The sequence below is a fragment of the Coptis chinensis genome, chromosome 7 (assembly GCF_015680905.1).
Source record: "Coptis chinensis isolate HL-2020 chromosome 7, ASM1568090v1, whole genome shotgun sequence".
Taxonomy (NCBI): Eukaryota; Viridiplantae; Streptophyta; class Magnoliopsida; order Ranunculales; family Ranunculaceae; genus Coptis; species Coptis chinensis.
Window position 1 is genome coordinate 373,636 of NC_141462.1, and position 27,471 is coordinate 401,106.

A 27,471-nucleotide genomic window follows, 5' to 3' on the forward strand; every position below is an offset into this window, starting at 1 on the left:
AAAATGACTTTAGCTTTCCACAACTAATGGTGATCTTTTTTTTTTTTCGATAACCACAAGCTAATGGTGATCACACAAGTCACAAAAATCTCCGATTATATTTTTTAAAACATGTGCGTAGAAAGTCTCCAAATGGGAAATGATTTTTCTAAACGAAGAATAAACAGGACAACTGTACAAGTCTCCAAATTTCTCGATATTTACCAATTTTAGCAATTTTTATGGTGATGGATATGGCCGGGATCGGGTCGGATATGGCTATATCCGAATCCAACTAGTTTCATAATATTCGAATCCGAACCCGATTATATCCCGAAATTTAATATCCAAATCCGATTTGAACCCGGACTAACCCGATCGGATAACACTAAAAATTAAAATAACCCAAAAAATATATCCGAACCCGAACTCGAACCCGACCCAAATAAATAAACGGATATAAAAATCGATCCAAACCCGAACTATTCGATTCGGGTCAGATCGAATTCGGATCAAATCCGACCTAATTCCCTGCCCTAGTGATGGATAGCTTTCTATACAAGTATTTTAATTTTTTTATATTCTAAATTACAAATATTTGTAGGATATTGTAAAGAATAACAATATTTTACACGCATAGTTACAAAATTTGAATTTGATATATGTTCAAAAAAACCCTAACATGATGCACAATCACAAACTTCATAATATTTTATGTTTTAATTACTTATGGTTTTTCCGATTTTTTATCAAATTTGTACAAATTTTACATTTTCATTCTTACTAAATTGACATCAGATTCCAAATTTGTGACTATGGCTTTTTTTTATAAGATAAAATTTATTGATGAAGCCACAAAAGGGCATTAATACAAATTAGGTGAGTGAGCTACTCAGGCCACTACAAATCATGAAGTAGCTAGCTCAAAAAGAGAATCGTAGTGAACCATTAAGTCTTCAAATCAATAATCACAGTTCCTGATCCATCCCCCAACTCAATACCAGACCAAAGCCTTTACACTAGTACACATGTGATCCATCCTAGCTAACATGTTTTTGCCTGAAGACCACATCGTTCCGAGTATTAGTCCATATGGTCCAAATTGTTGCATATGACAAAATATTCCAAATCTTTTTACCAAAGTTACCACCACTAGAGGCGGTTGAATGAATGAAGTAAGTGCTGTAAAAAGTTTGTATTTAACAATACCTTGTATTAGACCAAACAGCTTTCGCCGTGTTGCATTCGAGAAACAAGTGAGAAATTTCTGACTATGGTAATCACCAAACTATACTATACCTACTATATTTAGAAGAACGGCTACTTAGCTATAGAAAATAGGCATTTATACAACTCTGTAACAAAGTGTATGGTAAGAGGGGTGTCAATGGGTACCTGTTTAACCGGAACCGCGAAAAAAAATCATGGTTAAGGTTCTTATTTTTAAGAACTATATATTAATACAAATAGATACTAAAAAAACGAACCATTTAGAACTGGAATTGAGTGTTTTTTTTTTTTAAATAAAGACTTGAATCATAACCGAATGTATTTCATACTTTAATTTTAGCATAAAAATTTTGAAAAAATATATGTAAAAACTTTTAATACATTCATTTATATTTTATAAAAAAAAAATTGTTAATGCGCTATGTAGTTTTCATGGTATTTAACATTATAAATAAGTTAAAATTATAGCTAACAACTTTAAAAATGTGGTTTACTTCAAATTTTATTGAATGCTATAATTACGTATATCAATCTTTGAAAAGTGACGTGTTCATGCGATATTTTTTTTGTTTTTAGTACACATTTTAATAATAAGTACAATTAAAAAAAAATGAGCAAGAGTGGATTTCTTAAGGATCTAGATAAAGAACCAGGACCAATAGATACCCACTAGAAATCGATAGTTATGGGTAAGGTTGTACATAAAAATTGGAATCGCAAGATTAAATGATTTTTTGTTCTTCCATCAATAAAAGCTAGACCATTGACACTCATACTCTAAGTAAGAGTACTTGAGATACATAAAGATCCTTGTCAGTTATGGTAACTGGTAAGGAGGTGCTACTTAACCATGAGCTTTGGGAGCAAACTTCCACTCCTTTACAATTTGTCAATATGGTCTCACCTTTCGAGCTCACAATTCTGTTCCACCCAAAAGAACTGTAAAATGGAAGAGAATTTTGGGTTTGATTTTTTAAGTAAATTTCAATTTTCGATTTCTCTACGAGGAAAGAGAGAGAGATAAGTGCGTGGGGGTTTGATCGCAAAATTGAAAATGAAATTTGGGAGAGAAACAATATATTTACTGATACCGTGAATATTTTACTTGATAATAGGTTTGGGTTTTAGATTTGTTGAATTTAGATTTAGATACAACGATATAAACCGGTTGTAAAATGACAAATGACTGTATGTAAACTGTCAACCTAGCCGGCCTAAATAATCCAACGATATATATATATGGCTTGCCAAAAATAATTGGGCTCAAAGCTCAATGCCCTCAATCACATAATGTATTGGGTTGCCAAAAACTAATATAATTGGGCACAATGCCTCAATCACATCATGCATTTTAAACATGCTTACGAAATCCTAGCGTCGCCAGATGCTCAGATAGCCTAATAATTATTGATGCTCGTTAGATAAATGTAAGATATATAATAAACTAATAAAAAATTATTCTCTTTCTTTCTTTTTGTTTTGGGCACGTGGCTCGTTATCCCTATAAAGATATCCTCGCTAAAAATGTAGAAGTGTTCCTTTCTCCATAATCACTCACTGTAGAAGTGTAGAATGTGTTGAAAAAAAACATCTCATTCAAGCATGTCTCTAAAGATATTTACAATACCATTATTCAACTTGCTGGTACAGACACTGACATTTATTTTTCTCATCAGACACTGACAATTATTTTTCTCATTATTCAACTTACTACTGGTTCAGAGAATGACACATCAGATCTATATGGAGACACTGTTTGGTACACCCTTCCCTGTCACTCCGGGTGCAGAAATTGGCTTCAAGAGCTCATATGGGACTACACCAGCTCCATATCTGTTCCTTAAGTTTGGATCAGCATTCCTTCCATCAATTATCCCTTCCATTTCTTTCAGCTTTCCTTCAAACCTCTCAAATGCTCCTTTTATAACTGGATTCTCTGACCATGATGGCTCTATTGCATCACCTAAATACTCCTCATCTGGTGAGTGACTTGACAACACATCCAATACAGCCATTACTTTAGTTGCTTGAATTTGGGAAGGAAGTAATTCCAAGAGCACTGCCTCAGGTTTGGCCATAAATTTCTCATATTCAGCCACTTCTGGGTCTTCATTAGGCACCTTAGTTCTTGCTATTGTAGGTCTGTTGGGGAAGTAACCTGCATAATGATATTGTCCAAAGTTCACAGCTGCATGGTGACCAGATGCAACCCAGATTATGGTTGACAATGTTTGAATCAAATTGTCTGCAGTATTTAAGACCGGCCACCATGGTTCGTCTTTTTTGTCTTCGTGGCCTTTTGTTCGGACTTCTGTCCACCATGCTTGCAGTTCTGTATCATTTTCAATAGATTTGGCATCAGGATAGTAATGGTTAACATAGTCTGTCACCCAAGATTTTATCGCATCCCAGAGTACAAGGCCATCGTTGGCGAATGGGTAGTCCTCAATTGTCAATTTCACACCATGTTCAGCTGTTGGATCTTCAACTGCCATACCCCTGAATATTACATAAATAACTCTAGCTTGTTAAAATACTCTAAATAAGATTTTCAAGTGTAAAGGGAGAAAAGTCTCCCGAATACATAAATAACAATCATCCGTGAATGTGCATTATTTTTTCACTATTAAAATGAGCTCGAAATTTTTTTCCGAGGTTTATTTAATAAAATCATTCGACAAATAGTGCGAAAAGTTTTCACTTATCAAAATATTTTTTTGTCTATAGTTCCACGTTCTTTGCGTGCATATTGTAACCAAGGGCAAACTCCAATTGGGTTCGCTTGTGGATACAGAATGTTAAACACAATCTAATGCAAATTTACCTCCTTATCAAGTCCGCTGGCAAAGCCTCCATATCGAAACGCCAAAGTTGGTCATAAGCAGCAGAGCTAAGTTCAATTGAGTACTTTCCTGGTGTAAAACAGCTCTCAATAATCCCATCTGCATTGATGAGAGCCTCTCGGGCAAGACCATTAATCTCCATAGTATACCGGAAATGAGGATGCAACAATCTATAAATTGGATGCATTGCACTTAGTTGCCGATTTGCTGCAATTATGTAAGGTTCCATGCAGCAATGTGTTCTCAGCCTGTGGAGATCGACAAAGTCACAAACCAAATTTGAAGACATAAGTTGTTAAAATATAAGTGAAATTCCTGTGTTAGACTTCAGTGGAAAAGCATATATACCAATGAATAACAAGTTGATGATAGCCTGAATCGTGAGCAGCAGCATGAGATTTGGCAAATTTCCATAACCATGCATTAGTTGCATCCCAACAAGGGGTGAAGACATGTCTCCATTGCGGATTACTGTCTATCTGTGGGCGAGTGAGCTCAATAGCTATGGGCCTCAAAGTGTTATTTTCAGAGAGAAAGAACAGAGTGCGTGACCCGTACAAGGTAGTGCCATCTAATTCTCGTACTTTTTGCACATATGGCAGCAATAAATCATGATAATCAAGGACAAAAAGTTTCTTGTTCTCCATGGCCTGCAATCCGCAACAATAGGGACATTATTTTATGACATAAAGCTAGCTTGATATGTCTAATTTTGCAAGCTGGAGAGAAATGCAGAAGATCTAGAATACCTGTTCTAAGGTCATTAGTCCTTTGATCTCTCTTTCAATAATTTCCTTTGTGATGGCAGACTCAGATGGACCATAAACATTTGGGTCAAGTTTACTCTTCATTGGCCATTCCTGGAGAATTGAATATATTCACAAACCAATTATAATCACAACAAAATTATTGCGGGGTGACTAAAAGTATAATTTGAACTAGTTAAGGCCATCTCTTGCCAATTAAAAAAGGGTCTTGTTCTTCTCTATAACTTCCAATACGGAGAACCTTTCGCCACTAACAGTTCTCAATGCACAATAATGACATACACATATGCACTACTCTGAGTGGCTTGTGCCACTTGAAACCAAAGAATGATAATTGGAGATGGAACTTCTTTCAGAGGGCATTGTACTTAACTTCAACTCTGAAGCATGAGTTCCAAATGCTCTTGGAATTGTTATCCATTATCTCTTTAGTGTAACATTCCATATGATTAACAAAAATGTTCATACATGTCCATACATACCTTGACCAATTCAATGCTTAAAGGATTAAGACCAGATAGAGTCTGGCGAGAGAATTCCTCATCGCTGAACCAAGAAAACTTATCTCCTACAAACAAAACACACGGGCAAAAGAAATTGTGGAATATAAATTATGCGGCCAATATTTTAAAAGTAAGTTGAGTTGTTGATACTCTGACAGTGATATTTTAAATAATAGAGAAACTAAAAACAAAGGGTTAGAGCTGTACTATTGAACTGTTCTGGAGGCTCAAACAGCAATACATCGTCCTTTCCTTCTTTTACCGTCTTTACTAACCTCGGCAATATTAATTTAAAAATCCCTTGATTTTTAGGTATTGGAACTCCTTCATTAAACAAAGTGTCTATTTTTGTGAAGTAAGGGAATCCAAGATTGGCATCAACAAGGGCTGTTTGAAGAGACGGTATGAGTGCTTTTAACACTGATCTAAGTGTTTTTGCTCCAAATGTCAACTGCTTAACATCTGAGAAGGCTTCATCCCTTGGCACATAAAACAACAATGTCCCCCTTTTCTCTGATAAAGGATCTACAACAGTGCATAAAAAAGATCGGTATTAATCTTAAAATAGTCTAACATAATTTTTCATAATTCCCACATACACACATCACAGAACTTTACACGCCACAATATAATTTATGATTTAACAACCATGCACAGCATATATATAGCCTATAACGCATATCTATGTGGTCACCTGTACGGGTTGGACCACGTCCTGTTCTGCAGCGTCGCGGATAGGGATGTTTTGAACCACCTAAAACAGGTCTTGCCGAATTCTCACCCTGGTCTGGTTCACCAAGATCGTTGTACTTGTCATAGTCGTAAATTCTATCATAGCTCTTGCGTTCTCCATCGCCATTCCCACGTAGACTCTCCAATTCTTCCTCTCTCAGCTTCTTTAGCCCACTCGGTGTCTGTGATGGCAAGTAGGACTGGGCCAACATTCATGAAACCATTAGATATTATAAAACCTTAAAATGTATTTTTGACACACCGGCACCATTCTACTACTAATGGGATTTTTTTTTTTTGGTGGTATTTTTTGAAGTCACCACAACTTGATCCCATGACCAAATTAGCCAATAGTCAACCAAACACACTACCAACAGATGAATGGGGTCGTGGTACTAGTGGGATTTCAATATTTCATACCGGCTACAAACAATTTTCAATAAAACTTCTTCTGTTCCATGCAAGAAATTTATTTAGTGTCGTTTAGTTCAAAGTTCAAACAACACTAAAAATATGCATAACAACATTCATTTTATAATAAATAAAAAGATTTTTTAGGTTTTGGTTTTACTATTAGTTGGTTTATTAGGTTTTGACCCAGAAAAATTTAAATATTAGTCTTTAGTTTACTTTTGGTATTTAACCGTCAATGGAAAAGACTGATAGTCCAAATACCAAAAATTGAACTAAATACTAATATTTAAGTTTTTCTTGACCAAAGCCAAATTAACATACTAATAGTATGACCACCTAAATAAAATAATCACATGTGACAAAAATATAAAATGTGAATAAGGTTATGTATCACTTATCAGTATCACTATTACTTTTCTTCTTTTCTTTTTAATTACAAAATTTCCTTATTATAATGGTAGATATTGGTCATGGGCGAAATGTGTTGCAGCACGTGTCCTAACGAAAGTTTTTTTTTTCCTCTTTATTAATTAGATCGAAATATTTCTTAGTTGGCCGCAGTCACAGCCATGTTATAAAAATATATATAATATTTTCGCCTTCTTGGTGATCAGAAGCTATCAATTTACTGCGATATGACATGATTACATAGATTATGTTACATCGATAATGCAATAATTATTAACTGAAGTTTTCTCTTTCAAACCACAAAATACACCATTTTTTTTATGTCAACAACTCACTCAGTAACAAATAGTATTATAGGGACTTACTTTTTAGATCTCCTATTGCAACTCACTATTTAGATAACGGTAGTTTGTATTACAATATACACGGACACGTATTTCTATGTAAATCAATAGTTACTATTAGTAGGTCGGTTAAGTCGATCAAATTAGTAGGTTGGTGTATCATTACTGCTCGGTGTATCATTACTGCCCTGCCCAGTAACCCACAACACTGCCGTTGTCTTGTATGTTGGTAATGTAGGAAAGATGTATAGATTGTCCGAACTTATATAGTATGAATACTTTTGTAAATTATGTCAAATATTTTAAATGCGTGTTCCTTTCAAACCAAAAATACACCATTTTAGACTAACATTGATATAGAGTTCGTAATTTTAAATAAAAAAAGGAAGAAGAATTATTAGGAAATTAATAATATGAAATATGGTTTACCTTATTGGTGAAAAATACCCTCGCCTTTGAATTGTCGAACTTAGAACTGAGCCAGGATTCACAAGCGATGGTAACTGGGCCCTGAGGCAAGCCACTAAGAACAATGTTGTTAAGGTACACCTCCTGGCCGTGCCCATTGTCCACTTTAACTGCACCCACTCCACCAAAACTAACTGGAACTTGAAAGTGGCACTCGTATTTGGCTTCGCTAATGTCTTGGCTTATTTGATGTGCATATCCCTTGACAAGTTTGGCTTCCGATCCATCATCTTCAAATTTCAGAAATGAAATAAATTAACTTGTAGATGTTTAAAATAGTTTTTTTTTTTTTTTTTTTCACTTTTTAGCTAGTATTCTTTCATTACGTGAAGGCTATATCGTTAGGGTTGTTGAGGTGTTCCTATAAGGAAACGGAATTGCAGTAACTTTGCTCTAATTTTGGGAACGTGCGGAAAACATGAACACCTCAACTTCGTAATCGAAACCAAATTGAAGAAGAAATGGTGTAAATGAATAATGAGACATGGTTTACGTCATTGGTGAATTAACCCTGACAGGTATTAGCAAAACCTATATAGCCGAAAAGGTCCAAAGCCTAATCGACCCATGGAGTAACTAAAAACAATGTATGTTATGTACCGTTAGGCCGTATTTTTTGTCCACTATCAACTTAGCATCCAACCACCAAAACTTCACTGGAAAAAATTGGAAATTGCATCGTATTTGAAAAACACCAAAAACACCTTATTTGAACACCATATCCCTTGAATATTTGGTTCCGTTTTGGTGTTCCATCAAATCACTCATCGGTTTTCCAAATGAAATAAATTAACTTGTAGATGGGATTAAATTAGTTTTTTTTTTTGAAAACCACTTTTTAGCTAAAAAAAAGTTTATTACGTGAAGGCTATATCGTTAGGGTTGTTGAGGTTTCCTAAAGGAAACGGAATTGCAGTAACTTTGCTTTTATTTTAGGGGTTTTGGAAAAAAATGAACACCTCAACTACTTTATCCAAAACAAATTGACAGAAATTGTAGTGAATAATGAAACATTTGATATTGCCCCTAACAGTTGTTTGGTGTTTTTAGTTCAAATTTTAATCGACCCATTTTTTAACTAAAATCTTCTAAAATGTGCTCTTAGGCACTAGCACCCGAAGTATGTAAACACCTGACTAGCGCATTAGGTATTCCTAAACATCTTTAGGAAATCACCAACGTCGTCGATAGACTATATAAAATAACTCACTCAAAATACTTACTAGCTTCAGAGCTAACAAGCTCCAAACCAAGAGTTAAACCAAGCAAGTCCGTGAGGCTATCGAGCCCTCCGGTCAATCCTACTTTCGAAAGTAAACCTCCTGCAATCACTTTCACACTCACTATTGCCTTAACGGCAACAGTTTGTTCTCGATTTGTTAAGATCTTTAATGGATTTATAATGGCGTTAACACGAAGAGTGCCACCCTTAGTTTTTTGGGCTGAACGATTGGTGGTAGTCGTAGTAATACTTCTGGTTTGAATAAGTGGGTTGGATGTGAGACCATTGCTAGAAAAGGAAGAAGTTTTCAAGATCAACAGAGCTCGACTAGACTCAACTGAAATGTGCACCTGAGGCATCAACATTTTTCTGGGATAGGTACAAATACAAAACTTTGGCTAAAGAAATCAATGAACACTTGCTTAGCGGACAAGAGTAGACTTATGCATGCCTCCTTTTATAGAAGAAGATTGGGGAATTTTTTATTCAAGTGTTGAAAACTTGAGATAAACGTGAACATAAATAGTAAATAGTAAAGTCAGTCTACTTAGCTTTGTCATTTGGTTTCTTTGATTTAATACAATCGGACAATGGGTGTGATTTAATACAATTGGTGTCGTCACACATTATAAAACTCTTTTGGAATAGACTTTTTGTTCCCCCATGCTTCAAATGTCTGATATCAATCGCGTTGATATATATTCACAATTAATGTCTTTGATTAGCATTGAATGTCTTTGATTAAATTTATATACAGGCGGAGACAATTTCTACAAAAAAAAAATCAGCTCTTTTGAATGCCCTACCAAAAATTGAATTTAAATTAGAAATTTATCTGACGGTTTATAATTTAAATATTTTTTTTACAAGATTAAAGACATTCGATTGAATTGATTTTTTTGTGGAAATACTATTCCATGATAAATAAATCATTTCTACCAAAAATTAGCTCTTAGTTTAATGTGCAATTCCATTTTTAAAATACATATGTCATTTCCATATGTCAATTATGTATATTCGACATAACTAGCCCAAGTAACTATATAAAATAATGAATCCAACGTGATAGTTTGGAACACGTACATAATAATATATATCCAACAAACACAATTAAATTTCGCTTTTAATACCACCACTGACCAAGTAACTATACACTTATTGCTAGTATAGTAGTATGTCATTTTTATTTATTTTTTCGATAACCACAACTTGCCAGTATGTCATTGAGGGTATCAATGGCGTCATTACGTGGCAACCCGTAGACTGCCGGTACATGTTTTCTCACATGGTAATGTCCCGACGCCCATAATTTGGGGCTGAAATTGCAAATTTTAATAAGCTCGTGGGCGCCTTAATCTTATCTTACAATTACTCCTGTAAAGAAAACGTGGTGACACCACCGAAAAATTTAAGACACCACCAAATTTCTGTCGTCTTTTATACTCTTATCTGACCGTCTTGAAAATCCTAAATCCTAATGTACATTGCGTATTTACAAAACTAGACGTCCATTTATCAACCATCTGTTTTCTCTCTGACTTCTGAACTGGATTTTCTGGTAAACATTTTTGTTTGCATCATGCTCTATTTTTTTTTTCTCTTTTTTTTTTTGTGGGAGCAAAAGGAGTTAGCCCTTAAAAAAGGCCAACTCTCTAAGATTACAAAATAAGGGTATTATGCTCTGTTGGCATTGGTATTTGTGTATTACCAAGTACCAACTCAAGATAAAGAAAATTTGTTCATAAAAAACACTTTGGTCTTGTGTTCATAGTACAAAATATCGTAATATATCAAGATAAATATTGAGATTTTAACAAAAGATATATAAATATCGTAATAAGTTTAGAGATATATACAACTGTAAATATCGATAATATTTTGATAATATTTTTGATATTTTAGAATATATTGTGATATTTTAGGATATTTGGTGATATTTTGTTTAGATAACAATTTTATTTAATATTTATCATTATATTTTAAATAAATATAAATGATATATCGTTATATATCAAGAAATATCCACGATATTTTAAATATATCAATGATATTTGTATATCAAACAATATAAAATATCCTCAAAGAGGGGGATATATCCACGATACATATCACAAAATTGAATATCGATAAACACCTATATCTTGATATTTTATGCTATGCTTGTTTTAAGATTTGACAAAATTAGGTTGATATATTGGAATTGTGCTGAAATCTACGTTGACACTAGGGCTGGCAATGGGTTGGATCGGTCCGGATATAGGCAAATCCAAAACCGATCCGCTTTTCAACAATACAGACCCAGAATCAGACCCGACCCGAACGGATATTTGAGTTAGAGAACCAGAACCGAATCGAAAACTTTTTTTTGATTCCGGATCCGATCCGTTCCGAACCAATAAGCTCAATTTCAACCCGGTGAACCGAGTTTTTAATAATTTGATCCTAATTTTCGTTATATAAATATTAAATAATTTTTTTTTGCTAAACACAAAAACAATGTACACAAATCAAAAAGGCATAATGAATTATTTGAAATCCAAATTTATAAGAGAGGATTTTCCTTTAGATAGAAACCATCTTTTTATTATGTAAAAAAATATCGTAATATTATATTTTGCATATCTTATTTTGGAACTTTAAATATTGCAATGTTGTATAAGGTAATAGAAATATATGGTAGAGGAAAATTAGAAAGAATAAGACTAAAAATTTTAATTGGATTAGGCCCATAACGGTTCGGTGCATACTTAATCCAGAACCAATCCAATAAGAGTCCGGTTCTGATTTTCAAGATCCAAAACCGGTCCAGTATGCTAACTATCTTTTCCAGACCCGCTTTTATTGGTTCGGACCGGATCGGGTATCGGTTCTTACCCTACCCATTGCCAGCCACTAATATTCTGATGTATGTCTAATACATTCTGAGACATCAACTACATTTGTCCACGACACCACGGTATACCGCTACATTCTTTTACTTTTATGTTTTTGATAAAATATTTGATTTCCATACTATAAAGCACGTTCACGTGGATTTGCAATAATTTGATTTTGTATATAGACAGAGTAGGGGCGGGGTACCTTTAAGTTTTGGAGAAAAAAATAAAAAAATAATACTTATATATACGTTTAGGTGGGTCATTGCATCAACAAGTCATGCTTAAGATTTGAGATCGTAGTAGTAACTATAGTATTTTGTTTCTGCAATTGATTGACCACATGCAAATTTAAGTTATTAGCAAAAGTCACCTACTACATTCACGTTTGCAACTGTATAGGCAGCTATTGTTAACTAAGTCTTGAATGGAATAGGATTACATATATATATTCTGAAAATAAACAAAATATGAAAATAAACCAGAAAGTATATTTGTGAAAACATATTTTAAAATAAATTTATTTATCATTTAAAAACATCATAAAAAATATAATATATATTTTGTTTAACAGAAATCAAGTTAAAAATAGATATAGAAAATTGTCCGATTTATATTCAAAAATTCTAACGACAAAACAAACATCATAAAATTCAAAGATTCAAAGATTCATAGGCCTCGGAAAAACAAAACGACCCTAAGTTTTAGAATGGAATAGAATTACATTAGGTAAATAACCAAAAAATATAGAAACAAAAACATCATAGATACATAAAAAATATATTAAAATACTATTGCAGGACTGTAGCAAAGGGTTACGGATTTTAAAGTATTTTAGATATCACTCTCTCTCTCTTCTTACAAATTATCCAACTTCTATAGCAACCATAGGTCTATAGTACTCTTAAGTGGATAGTTAAGTACACAAACATGTTAGAGATCACACATTTGATTTTATACAATCAAAATAATGGTTTTTATCGAAAACATCAAACAATTTAATTAAAATTGATGTTCCAATCCTACATAAGCTAGATACAATATAATATCGTTAATAACATGGAGTGACTCTCAAGGACAAAAATGCCGAAAAAGTAACTCTCAAGGACACCTTTTTATTTTTGTAACTCACAATGACCGGGTAGATAAAGGTCAAGTATACCCTTGACTCGAAATAAAAAATGGATTGGATAGATGAAATGTCAAGTATACCCTTGACACAAAATAATTAATGTCCCGGCCCAGACGAAACGACCCGGTGTATTTAGTATGAATATTGAATGTTCATAGTCTTTTGGATATGAACATTGAATGTTCATACATGAATATTGAATGTCCATAGTCCTTGGGTATGAACATTCAATGTTCATACATCAATATATATTGTATACGGTACATTCACCTATTTGGATATGAATAATCATTGTTCATACACCAGCAGAAGGTATGAACATTCATTGTTTATAGTAAAATGACATAAAGGGTAAAATCGGAAAATATTTATTTTAAATCCGGACCATTTGTCTTTGAGGGTTATTTTCACAGAAGAGTATAACTGATATTTTAAAAAATATAAAAAGGCGGGGCCAACTTATTTTGTCTTTGAAGATTACTAATTTTGAAATAGTGGATTCGTGAGTTACTTTTCTCCAAAATTTGTCTTTGTGAGTTACTCACAAAAAACCGTGTCCTCTAAACTTCATTTTCCCCAAAATTGGGCCTTGGGAGTTGGGACCAATTTATTGTAATTTAAAACACGATAAATAATTACAGGGCTCGGCTATGAACTTTAGGGGGCTCTAGGCGAGCTTCCTTAAAGGGCCTATATTATTATGAAAATTAGGTCTTTTACACAAGTGGTCGTGCGTCCAATGTTTAAGTGGTCCACTGTAATTACCGGACTAGCTAGACGGACCAGACTACCTTTGGTTGTAGCCCATTGGGTATTACCCTATTAAGTTCTAGTCCAGGAGCCTAAATTTTGACCAAAACATTGGGCCCTAGGCTGCCTAGTTGGCCTGTCCCAGAGACTTGTTGGTCCCTTGCTATATATCACCACCTTTAAAGAAATTTGTTGGTCCCGACTCGACTCAGGACAATAGACTAAATTAATAATTTTGCTAAATTTATAAGATAATAGATTTCAAAACAGCACTTGAAGAGTTTAGTGGGGCTCATTTATCACATAAATAAATAAATAAAAATAAAAATGATGCCAAATATTATCCCTTCCTAAAATATGAGTCCAGTGTTGTTTGTCATTTGGTGAAATTTAAGTCTAGTTGGATCTTATCCAAATCTTTCAAACCTACAAAGAAGTTCTGGTGTTGTGTTTTCATATTGCAAGAGAAAATTATTTAACGTCGTTGTCGCCTCAAATGTTAATTTATTTACATGAAACTAGTTCCATGGTACAACACCATAAACACCATAGATAATTATTTGCAGGACAATCTTTAAAACTCCATAAATATTTGGATAATTGATTAATTAATATCATTATTAATTTACTGATTAATTAAAACCCCACTTAATTAATAGATTTTGCCCCGTGCTAATGGTATTAACTTATCGAGGTTCTACTGTACTTGTTAATATAATGATGCAGTTATACAGATAATAATTTATTTGTCAAGAAGTAATATACTCACCAACGATAAGCTGCCTTAGCATAAACTTCAGCTCGCCTAGTAAATTTTACATTTTTTCTGAAGTTTTTGCTCATCAAATTTTATCAAAAAAATGTTAAAAGTTAACAAATTTACAAATAATTTTAAAAGTGAGTAAAACTACCAATAAATCGAACTATTCTTGGGGATTGAGACCACTTTGCCGGTTAATTTCACTTTTGATTTGCAAAAGTTTTATAGTTGATTAGAATTTTTCTGTACTGTCGAGAAAAATCTTGGGTCCTTCACTGTAATGACAACTAAGTATATTGTGTTTTTGAAGTCCATATGCCACTCCATGACGTTCATATGAGTTTTCGCCCGTGAAACGTTTATCTTCAGCAAGATAGTTTATTTTACCCCAAAAAAGGCAAGGTAGTTTAAAATTTTAAATGTGCTATAATTTGGATTATACTATGAGATAAACTGTGGTTCTAGAAGTGAAGGTGAGAACGAAATACTTTCATGAGTTTCATCAGTGAGTCATTCTGAAAATGCGGTAGGAGCTAAAATAAGTTAAGCGTTTATCACGTGCTATTGCTCTCATGTCAATGACGTGGAATTGTGGAAAACTGGAGGAAAGATATATAGCTCCAGCAGCTACCCCGAGGATATCCTCACAGACATAGTTAATGAAATTATTTTTAGTCTGATGTCACATAAACCATATGGGAATCTATATTGGATAAAACGACACATCAACCATTTATTGGAATGGAGTTAACTTACCGGTCAGTACCGACAAAAATCATGAAAAGGATTGTTTGTAGTAAAGAGAAATAATAACGGTTAATTCCAAAATCAGACGTTGAATGAATAGAAGATTAATACAGACATTAATGTAGTTAATGAAATTGTTTTTAGTCTGATGTCACATAAACCATATGGGAATCTAGATTGGGATGACACTTCAACCATTTATGGGAATGGAGTTAACTTACCGGTCAGTATTAGGGGTGGGAATTTGGCCCTAATGACCCTAACCCGGTCCTGACCGATCCGACCTTAAGTCCTATAAAGCCCTCACAACTAAAAGCCCTCATGAGTTTAGGTAGGGCCTAGTACCCTAAACCTCATGTAGGCATAGCTGTGACTAAGATTCTAAAACATAATTCCAATTCCCTAATTGATCCTCGTTAGCCCGACCCCTAACCAAGCCCCTACCTCTAACCACACTTTCACTTTAAATACAATAAATACATCATAATTGTCCAACTCTTTTGTTAAATATTTTCAATTAAAATAACATTGTCCTTTGTAATTTATCACTTACACCAAATGGTACTTCCAATAACTTGTTTTATATAACAAAAACTTGTCAACTTAATGTGAAAACAACAACGAAGCACTAAAATTTAATAAAAATAAAGACTTTATTCCTTTCGATCATCAAGTCAAAGTCATAACTTATTATTCCAATTTCTTTTCTCACTTATTTCTTATAAATTATATTTTTATTCACATCCAAGCCAAGTCTAAAACTAAAGATTTCCTTCCACACCATTAAAGAAAAATCTGTAGCGGACATTTTTGTAGAACATAGAAACCAAAAACAACCTTTGTTTAAAATGACATTTGTAATCTCAAACCTTTCTCCATCACTGTTTCAAAAGCCAATATTTTCATTTCCATATACAAAGCTTGAATCACTTTTAAATTAGAAGAAAGGTAATATTATATTTGTTTGAATCTATTATAGAAATAATTTATGATATTACAAATAGTTTAACAACTTCCACGACCCTTAACCAAAACTATTATGTTTAACTTTATATCTATTACTTCTTCCTTTTAAAATGATAATATAATTATTTGTCTACATGTATTTCAATTTAAAATGTAATTTTAGTGAGGTTTTGAGTCTGAGGAAGAACAAATTCGAACTCTCGATGTCTTGATTCATTAGATTGTGGATGTGCATTTTAAATTTTTGGACTTATACTGAGATTATTACTTAGATTGGTTGGACTTTGAGTTTGTAGATTATTATGACATTTTGTAATATAAATGAGTTTTAAAACCTGATGTAGTAAAAAAAAAAAAATATATATATATATAGGCCCGGCCCTAAAGCCTTTAAAGAGGGCTTAGGGTAGGGTAAGGGCTTGAGGTTTAGACTTGTGACCCGGCCCGACCCGACCCTATACTGACTTTAGGGCCAGGCCGACCCCCTAAAATTTGAAAGGCTTTAAATGTTTAGGGCCGGGCTAGCCCAACCCGGCCCATTGCCCACCCCTAGTCAGTATCTACAAAAATCATGAAAAGGATCGTCTGTAGTAAAGAGAAATATACGGTGGACGAAAATTAGGAAGAATAAGACTAAAAAATTTAATTGGATTAGGCCCATAACGGTTCGATACATATTTAATCCAGAACCAATCTCATAAGAGTCCGGTTCTGATTTTCAAGACCTAGAACCGGTTCAATATGCTAACTATCTGTTCCAGACCCGTTTTTATTGGTTCGGACCGGATCGGATATCGGTTTTTACCCAACCTATTGCCAGCCCTAGTGAGATACAATATCTTACTATGATCATATTTAGTTCAGTTAAACGTGTATTTTCAGGTTTTCCAAATACGAATGTTACATCACTACATAATGTCGTATATATGAGATACAATATATTTATATATATATATATATATATATATATATATATGTTGTAGAAGGGTATTAGAGGTATTTCATACTAATACTATTATCAAGTGGGGGCTACGTCCGGAAGTGGAATAAATCTTCTTTGCCACATTTAATGGGCTACTCTATCCTAATCTTTAAGTCAATGTCCGATTCAGGAAAATAAAGTTTTGATGTCAATTCATCAACAAATTATCCCAAAATGTATCGAAAGATATTTGTGCATGCAAAAAAAATATATAATTAAAAAATAAATAGGTGGTGATTATGATATGAGAGAAGTACAACCTAGACACCTAGGGCTGTCAATGGGCGGAGACAAGCCCGAAGCCCGATTGAATCTGAACCGATAAGATAAAGACTTAGACTTTAAATTTAGCCCGATAAGATTATTAGGCTAGGTCTGGACTATGTCCGATCCAATAATAGCCCGGCCCGAAATCTATAATAGTTTATGTATTTTATATTTAATATTATTAATATATCTATTATATTTATTGAAAGTTGATATAGAAAATTGGAAGCCATATTGGTTAATATTGTGCCTGTCGCACGAGTTGTGGGTTCAATTCTTGCCACATACAAATTTGATTAAATTTTAGACAAAAATAATAGTTCCTATGTATTGCTAACGGACCTAGGCCTAGCCCGAATCCGAACTTGCCCAATAGGACCTAGGCTAGGCTTGGACTCAAAATATCAAATATGATTTTGGCCTGGCCTGGACCTAGGTGTGTCATGTTTAGGTCCAGCCCGTTTACAGCCCTACAGACACCCAGTAAAGATCATGGTTCATTAGCTCAAACCATTAGATCTCAAGAACTTTTTATTCCATCTCACATCTGCATTGCGCAACTCCTAGTAGTTTCTCACCAAGAATGCAAGAAGGTAAGAATGAGAGGAAATAGTCATATGTAGAGGTACTAAGTTGCTGCTTGCATTGGGAAGTTGCTGCTTGCATTGGGAATGCTCTGAGTGAGCTGTGTATTTCTGCGAGTGGTTGCGATAATATAATATAGAAGAAAAGAAAATATAGAACTTACAAATGAAATATGGAGGTTGATATTGTCATATTGCGCAATGATGTAAAAGGAGTAGATTATTTCGCAATGCAAAACTTTTAACATATCACCTTGAGTTGATTTGGAGACGAGCAAAACGTGAACCAGACAGACGTAACACCAAATACCAGAGAGATGCAGCGCTCTCTCTATTGCAATCGCTGGGACAAACAGAGCCAGAGTAATATTAAGAGGGACACTTCTTTAATGCTGAGACAATTCTGATTGTCTGAATACCAAGGAAGTTCACCAATGGTGACCTCTTTAATCCAACTGAGCAGTAAACATACAAATCCCAATGGCTTGCTGCTATTAACTAATTTGAAAAACAATAAAAAGATTCAACTGTAATACCAAGCTTTCAATCATCCTCTAAAACATGAAAGCGAAAAGTACAAAGAGCACTCAGTTGCCACTAATAAGGGTGTCAATTTTGTGTTCCACATGAGCTTCATGATCTTCAAGGCGGCCAGTGATTGCCTCATTCTCCCATCGAACAAGTGTTGGAACTCCTGTGAGCTTGAACTTGGAGTCAGTCCTCAAAGGGTGGTGTGCATTCCTCCATGTCGGTCGATCTCCAACAAAAGCTCTAAGGAGTGCAACATCATCTGATGACGCTTCCAGTTTCTTATATATCACAGGTTCAGCTCTCACACAATCTTTGACATTCAAGGAAGTAAACAGAGGATTAAAATAAATATTATTACGATATACAATGTAATGAGAGTAAGGTATTTTCAATGAATAACTCAAACGATGGTTGATTGACGAAAGGTTTTCAAATAGGAGACTATTTGGAAAGGAATTATATCTATATTTACTTTTATCGATTATTTAGAAACATAACCAAAGGAATCTAACGATATTAAATTTCTTCCATAAGCATTCATATCCATTATCCAGCAACACAACTAAACTGAAAACACAGATCTGAACTCTTATTAATTTACAGGTGGATGAGTGATGATGTTATGGACGCATGATAAAAAATCATTTGTCATGGATTCATGGTCACCGGTGGAAACTCAACTAGGCGGCTTTTTAACTTTCAGCAATGGTTATTCCCATGGTAAAATACTCTACTGATTAGTACATTTAAGTAATTTATCAATTTATCTGGTTGGACATCGCATCTGTTCTGTATTATGATAAACTTTAACCAGAAATTCAACCCACAATTGAATATCAAAAGCAAACAATTTTGTTCATAAGAAGAAAGTATTTAGTGAAAAATAAATAAATAAAATAAAAAATATTTAGCACAGCAGAAAAACTGATGATGGAAAATAACAAAGATGATACACATGACCAAAGAAAAACACTCAACTGCAATCACATGATAACATTAACCAACTAGAAATGAATGAATTGAAAAAGGCAGAGCACTGGCTAGACCCTTAGAACAGAAAAATTCTACATATGGATTCTAATATGGTCTGTTGGACACTTGGACATGGACATCATAGAAGCTCCTTCAAAGTGTGATTGCACCTACCCTAGTAAGGAGATGAAACTCCACAGCTGCTTCTTCAAACAGTCACATTCTCAAGGATGGTCAAGAGGGACTACAAAGAACCTGAGCATAGCCAGGCCAAGCCAGCCCATCCCACAAAGTAATGCCATATATACCAGGAAGTTGCACCAAAGAGCAACACGGGAACATGAGATTAGGGCAGGGAATCAGGTCGGGTAGACCCGAATCCGACCCGACCCGATTACCGAATATATCAGGTTTGGGTCGATTTTCATATCCGTTTATGTATTCGGGTCGGGTTCGGTATGTCGGGTATGTCGGGTTCGGATTCGATATACTTTTTGGTTTTTTTTTAATTTTTAGTGTTATCCGATCGGGTTCGATATAATCGGGTTCGGATACTGTTAAATTATTCGGATTCAGATTTGGATATAGCCAAACCCGACCTGATCCCTGCCCTACATGAGATGCTGTATCACACACTAACTCGCACAAGAGATGGTAATTATGGTTTCATTTTTTCGCTTCGACAGACTGTCAGAGTTAGAATCTTTTCCAGCAAGCCCTACCATTCGGATTGGTAGTTTGAAAGGCACTCTTGTACTTCAAATCCATTTTCATGGAACAGGGAATCAAAAGGACAATAATTACATGTCTATGGGTCCTGAAAGCTACACTAAATAATGGTATGTCAATCTCACTAAGACCAGACATTCCCCTCCATGGGACAGACCTGAATAGCCAAGGAGTCTATCACCTAGTCATAAAAACCAAAGCCCTAAAACAACTCCTTCCGTTTACTAGGTCCTGAAAGGTACACTAACTGATGTGGGTTTTAGCACTTTGGCTAAATTCTCAACTGATATGGAACCATCGCCTCTTACAAGCAATAAGAGCCTTTCCAAGATACTCTCTTTGGGCTATACTCATGACATATCAAGCTCAGCTAAACTGGAAAAAAAGGTCCTTTTTCTGTTTACTGATTATTATCAGGCTAATTTCATCAAGTATCCTCACCACTGACAAGACAATTAGACAACCCTTTGGATTGGAAAGTACCTTGTCAACTCATTATTCTTTCAAACACTCTATATACATAATAAATGATCAATCCTCAATCCTCAACAATTCTAGTAGTTTAAATAAACAAATACATAAATGAAAATATACCAGGGCACCAACTGAGAGAGGTAGAAGGTTCTTTATCAGCCAAGAAAAGGATGAGATTCACTTTGTTATTCACTGCTTCTGATTTGAACTTCTCAAACACATCATTGAAGTTTGAGATTGTTGCGTCTACAATCTTCACCGGCATTTTTTTTTTTTTTTTTTCCCTCGACTGTTTTTGTTACGAGGGAGGAATGAGGAACGCCTAAAACCTACGATAAAATACAAAAAGGGTCCCACCAAATCCCTGTCTTTTACCGAGTAGTTCCGTGCAGTTCCTTATCTTGGTGCATCTCTAGTAACAGAACACACGTTACACCTTTTAGTACAGACTACAGACATCCACTTATCTTATCTTGGTGCATCTCTAGTCACAGAACACACGTGTCTTAAATTTGTCCACGCTCTTATATGGTTGGGAAATGGTTACTACAGCACAGCAAAGTTATACCACAGTTTCTATTGAGATACACCTAATAGCATTTCCAATGCAAGTCACTATGACCAGGGAAACTTTTGTGGACCGAAAAAGACACGAGAGTAGCATTGCTATTGAGATTGTCATTGAGTTGTGAGCTTTCGGATAGAACCTTTTATTTCGTTTCGTGTGTTTTTTTATATTTTTTTGGTTTTTTTTTCTCTGCATATTTTTTCATTTTCAATTTTTTTTTTTTTTTTCCATCCGGTTATTTTTCGATTTTACATTCCAACAGTTTCAGGATTTTTTTTTGTTTTTAAATTCAGAATATTTGGTTTAAAGTCATTTTTGCATATGTTTAAAGTCAATTTTTCAACGTAAGATACTAAAGTCACCTCTGCATTCACACAAAGATAATAAAGAGGGAAAATAGTCCAACAATCCAACATAGAGGTGAAAAAAAATAACTTGCATTGGGAATGCTCTAAGAGTTGCAAGAACATCAATTAATTAGTTTTGACCCTCAAATGATACTTGTTGTCGACCATTGTCAAACCAGCCAAAGCCAATACAGGTGCAAAGGGTAATGTTCTGTGTTCTTACAGAAGATGCTTTATAATGCCGCAGCTGCAAACCATATTTTGACCCCGCTGAACAGTTTCAGTGGTAGTTGTGAGTAGTGAACCTGTGACTTGCATTGGTCACTCTGTGCACTACAACTCATGAACCTAAACCAAGCAGCCCGGACCACGTCACTGGCAAGTTGCAAGGTATCATTTTCTACCGTTGTATGATGCCACTGAATAGCACAACTGATGTAAAAGAAACGATAAAGAAATGCTCTAAAACAACACCATTGCCTTTTGCAAACACAAAACAGAAACAAAAATTGCCTTTGGCAACAATAAGAGCAAACTGAACCTGTTGCTCCCGTTCCAAGAAAAAGAAAATACACTTAATAAAATTATAAAGAAAAAAGGAGAGAATAATTACAAGCCTTGATTTAGATCTATATAATAAATTACTATGTACGACAATTTCCCTTTCCAGAGAAATGCACGAAGTTCCTCTTGATGAGGGTGAGACCTCCCCTTGCTATCTCTGTAGAAATCTCACTGCAACTCATAAAACAAAGTAGGTAAGTAAAAAATAAAACTACTTGAAGCCACAATTTATACAGATGTTTTCACAACCGCATGCATAAACAAGTAAAATAACAAAAATAAAAATGTTTAAAGCTGCATTGTTCATACATATGCTCCCATGCTCATTGCCCAGATCATGCCAGGTGAGACCTTGTACTGTACCCAAGGACATAAACTATTATACCATCTCTTAGTCTTCTATTACGGATGTTGCCAAATGTATGCTGGAATGCAAGAAAAGAATTGCAAACCATACATCTTTAGCAAGGACAATGTCACCGCCATGGACACTATTCACCAAAAAATCCACCAATTCCATAATGTTGGAACATATGAATAACCACAAGCCATTTCCGGCATATGCTACCATATTGTACAGGAAGTGCTATAGATCAATAATACATTGGTGTCACTGACATTATGGCATCTATTTCAAATATCAACAACATTTTACCTTCAAAAGATGCTAAATTGTAGTGCATAAACATGCACAACAATAGAAGAGGCATAGATCCCATGATAGTTGAGACCATCTTCAACAAAATGTCTAAGTTATATACCAAGTAGGAAAAGTATGTTCAGATATCATCCAATCATAGAAGGGAGCATTGTTTGTCATGACAAAAACAAAGATCCTAACAAAATTATAAGCAGACATAACCCAAATCAATCACACCCAGCAAAAGATTAACAAAAATCTGTGATTCATAGGACTGTCTTTTAACCTTACCTAAGAACATGAAGCCCCGACAGGCTCATTAGAGAATGAATGAGAACTCAAAAAGTGGCATTTGAAAGTGGAGCCAACAACAATGTGATGTCACCATAGGCTTCTTCCTGTTCTACGTCAATAAGCCCGTGACTCTTCAGAACCTGCCATCAATTAGAAGTAAGCGACTGCAAACAGACCTAGAATGCAAATTTTCATAATGAGTAACTCTTAAACCTATTGAACAACTAGTGATTATTCCAATACGTGACTGTTCAAATAAACCAAAAAAGAAAGTGTGTTTACGTCTGTCTGTGCGTCTGTGTATAGAGTGGCTATAGAAGATATCTGATTCTGTCCAAAATCAGTATAGGCACACAGGTGAAAAGACTATTCTTATGTGCAAAATTGATATAGGTATGAGGTGCACTAACTTAAAGTGAATTACACACACGTGTGATGCAAGATGCATTTACAAATTTCAACCTCAATCAGATCAAAGAGTACACTGATTATTACTAGTCTCAACTCTCGAATGCAAGCAGACACAAGGACGGCAGAAAAGTAAGGAACGGAATAGATGCCAATATACACGAGGTAGAAATTAAGTGAATATAAAATTACCAGTGTTTCAAAGAACATCCGGGCACATTTTCTTCTAGTTTTTCCTTCTAGAATCTTGTTCAAAATGAGTTTTTCTAACGGACCTTTTGAACCTTCAGTTGTAGGAGATTGATCTTTTAAATATTGAGCCACAGCCCTGCAGAATTAATATAAATTTAAATCAAACAAGATGCACTGAAGTACCAAATAAACTACTTGAAAGATTTAAATAAATAAAAAATATATAAACCTATGCAGTACCTGGTCCTCACAGACAGCGTATGCACTTGAGACGATGTGCCCACTTCATTTTCCATGCGTCCGTGCTATAAGTACGGAGACACATATACCAGATATTTAATTTGACTCAAAAAAACAACAAACGAAAAGAGGAAAAAGGACAGGAAAACTAGAGCTGCTTACTAGCAGGAGTGTCTGCATCCAGAAAATACAGGTCCTACATGAGGGAGATAAAAGGCATCAAACAAAAATGTTCAAAGTAGAGCCTAACATAAGTATTCTTTTCTATATTCCATCATCAAAAATACAAAATCAGGAAGGTTGGAAACTGGCCAAAAGACCAGTAGAACAAACTCGATTCAAGCTTCTAAATTTGCATTTAAAAGAACTCCTCACCTCTCCTTCAGTAGAATTCGACCGTTCTGGAATATCTGAGAGACCACTTCTCTCCAGATGAGATTGCTGCTCCAAATGAGTCATTGGCGTTTCCATCTCAGATGCAATGGATAGGCTGGGAGTTGTTCGATCTAATGATGGCAGAGGTTCAGTGTCCAAAATTGTAGTACCCGGCTCTGTGTCTATGTTCCCTCCAGAAAAAGGAGTGAAGTCATCTCCCCGGAATGGGCTACCATAATCATTGCCTCTCTCAAATAGAGGATGTTCAATTTCAACCATGGAAACAGGAGAATTTGCGCCCCTGGTTTCCACATGAGTATCATCTATAGGAACTGTATTATCCACAGGAACTGTAACCTCTACATGAGTATCGTCTACAGGAACTGTGGCCTCTACATGAGTATCCTCCACAGGAACTGTATGGGCTTTGGAAATTTCCTTTCTGAATATATCTTGAAGATCCGGACACAACCCTACAAAATGTTATAGAGACACGTTTCATTCCCAGGTCCTCATATATGAATATCTCATTGTTTTCTGTGTTGCAATGGAGGAATCCACTCACCAGAGATAGAAGAGTCGAGAAAAATTTGTTCCTTTCTTGCTCGCTTTTTGTATTTCCAAACATCTAAAGCTGAGCAAGGAAGATTCTTCTGCCTGCGTACCAGTCCACTAGTATTGTTCAGCCCTTCCCTAATAAACCTGTGAAATCCGTATATGTCATTACTATCCATGTACCAAAATTGATATAGGAGCTTGGAAAAACATCACATAAAACACGAGTTAAATCACTCATACGTACTCATTCAACAAAACTACTGATGTATCAAAGAATAATTTCCTTTTCCTTGGATTTGCTTTCTTCTTCTCAACGGATGGAGTTGGCTGAAGTACCAGTCCAGGTGATACATATCCTATTAACAGAAAAGAAAATCTTTAAATTCCAAAATACAACTGATGCTTGTCCTAAGTAACAAAACACAAGAATGTTTATGATAATGAGAAGGTTTCTCACCCAGTGAAGCAGAGGGAACAAAATTGTTGAGAGACTGCGCTAGTGCACCAAAGCTCAGAGGATCTGTGTCTATTCTAGGTGGAAGAGAGTGCACTTCAGCATCTCGTCCATCCTCCATAATTGGAGTAAGGTTCTCCTTCTCGATAATGTTCCGATTCGATGGCCCACTGATATCATCCATCAAATCGTGATAGTTGTCTGACCCATAATCACGACGAGGATCATTGAGCATCGTTTCAATTTCAGGGAAGTCTTGGAAAGTTTCATTTTGATTTAGATCTTCTCCCTGATCAACTGGAACATGATCTGAAAGGCCCTGACCACTACCAGCATGATTTGTAGGGACACTGAAACAATAAGAAATACATTATTTCAAGCTTATAAAATAAAACAAAAGAAAACTTCTAGGAAAACAAGAAGCATACTCTTCATCCATTGGTTCAACCCCAGCATCTGGAATCTCTCCTGGACTTGATACGTCCATTCTAATTTCCTGCACCAAACACAAACTAAGTTAATTTGACAACGACAATGCAAATATCTAGACAAGGTATATGACTGAAAAAACATCTCACCCCGTCAAGAAAGATAGGAATGTAAGGATCCACATCACCAGGAATCTGATCTGTGCACACATCAAATCCCAAATACACAACCATAAATACCTATTCAACAATTCATATAAATGTATATCATGAACGCAAACAAGTTAGTGTAAGACCTGTCATTGTAATCTCCTCAATTGTCCTTAAATGATTATCTTGAACCCTGAAAACCATAAGTTACAAAACATCTCAAATAGCCAGCAACATAATATATACAACCAATAAAGCAATATCAAACCATACCCCTCATTATATGATCCATCATCCAAATCGAAATTATCGAGATCGAAATTCTCTGGCAAAGTGATAGTATTAGACGGTGCACACATTGCTTCTTCTGGTAGATTAATTTCTTGCAACGCCGCAAAGGCAGTTACAACATAGTTCCGGAATTCATTGCAGTCTTGTAAAAGAAACTCTACTTTCTTTGAATATATTCTAACGACACCCAAGAGAAGGTGTGCTGACAATCTCAACGCAATCGGCACTTCCGGGAACATAATTTTTTCTTTACACACAACAAAAAAGCACATCTTATTAGCAACCAATTCAAGGAAACAACTTGCAGTGACTTTACACAAATGAAATTTTATCTTTTAAGGCTTAAAAATTAAATCTTTTTTACATTATATGAGATACAGAAAAACGTACCGACTATATCAGGGATAACTGCAGCAGAAACAAGTGGTTTACGAAGCTTTTGAAGATGAGCAGCAATCCAAACAGTACCTAATGGGGTCTTTCGAGCAAGAAACGCGTGTGAGTAAAACATCTTGGTTTCTTCTTCTTTATTTTTTTTTTTTTTTTTTTCTTCGTCTCCTTTCCTTGATTTTTGTTTTAGCTTCTTTGAGAAGATTTAGAATTTGTAGTGAAAAGTAAAAGAGCGGGAAGAGCGAAGAGGCGCGAAGTTATGGAAACAAAGAGTTGGGTTGAAACGGGAAAGTGAGTGTGTAGTTACTAAAAGAGTATTTAGAGTATTCCCAATGCAAGCCAATTTTTGCCTCTCTTATCACCTCCACCTAGACAGTTTTTCCTAAACTGTCCAATACAAATGTGGAAAAAAACTCGGATGGGATATTAGATTTTGTTTTGATCGAGACGAAATGTAACATTCCGTCTAATATTTTATCTGAAATTAAAAAAAAAACGAAAACGCAAGACAAAATGAAACATTCCATCTGAAAAAATACCGATTTTTTTTAAAAAAAAACACACGAGATGTAATCCAACATCCCGTCCGAAAGTTCACAAATCAGCCACTATCTTGGTTGAAAGTTTCACCCTGTGAATGACTTGGGAAAATAATCACCATTTTTTCGCCTCTGGATTGGACACTGGTTTTGAACCAAAAGGAGGTGAAAATTTTCACTTATCCCTCTTTTTCACCTTGTTTTCAAGGAATGTGTTGATAGAAGGGTTTTGTTGTCATTTAGAACGTGATCGGTATATTTACGCGTTTTTTACCGAAGATGTGAAACGACGTGATGTTACAAGCTTACCGCGTAGAGGCAGCGATATTTCGGATACCAATAATTGATATATC

General features: G+C 34.9%; 3 protein-coding genes across 3 annotated transcripts; all 3 read right to left on the reverse strand.

Annotated features, from left to right (window-relative positions):
- Positions 1-2,782: 2,782 nt before the first annotated feature.
- Positions 2,783-9,352, reverse strand: LOC147484941 (linoleate 13S-lipoxygenase 2-1, chloroplastic-like). Its single transcript, XM_086571067.1, has 9 exons — positions 8,912-9,352; positions 7,650-7,918; positions 6,017-6,254; positions 5,530-5,847; positions 5,302-5,387; positions 4,802-4,912; positions 4,401-4,702; positions 4,034-4,300; positions 2,783-3,708 (listed from the first exon to the last, which is right to left on the reverse strand). Exons 1-9 carry the CDS (start codon positions 9,273-9,275, stop codon positions 2,949-2,951), a joined length of 2,715 nt encoding a protein of 904 aa, XP_086427193.1. The 5' UTR covers positions 9,276-9,352; the 3' UTR covers positions 2,783-2,948.
- Positions 9,353-18,338: 8,986 nt separating this feature from the next.
- On the reverse strand, positions 18,339-21,043 carry LOC147484942 (Thioredoxin superfamily protein). Its single transcript, XM_086572970.1, has 2 exons — positions 20,801-21,043; positions 18,339-18,815 (listed from the first exon to the last, which is right to left on the reverse strand). The coding sequence occupies exons 1-2, from the start codon at positions 20,943-20,945 to the stop codon at positions 18,562-18,564; spliced, it is 399 nt and encodes a 132-aa protein (XP_086429096.1). The 5' UTR covers positions 20,946-21,043; the 3' UTR covers positions 18,339-18,561.
- Positions 21,044-22,094: 1,051 nt separating this feature from the next.
- Positions 22,095-26,799, reverse strand: SYN3 (Rad21/Rec8-like family protein). The gene is made up of 14 exons (XM_086571072.1): positions 26,580-26,799; positions 26,172-26,436; positions 26,045-26,091; positions 25,899-25,948; positions 25,749-25,816; positions 25,324-25,670; positions 25,111-25,222; positions 24,874-25,010; positions 24,309-24,781; positions 24,100-24,129; positions 23,934-23,998; positions 23,694-23,829; positions 23,091-23,233; positions 22,095-22,330 (listed from the first exon to the last, which is right to left on the reverse strand). Exons 1-13 carry the CDS (start codon positions 26,698-26,700, stop codon positions 23,138-23,140), a joined length of 1,947 nt encoding a protein of 648 aa, XP_086427198.1. The 5' UTR covers positions 26,701-26,799; the 3' UTR covers positions 22,095-22,330; positions 23,091-23,137.
- Positions 26,800-27,471: the final 672 nt, after the last annotated feature.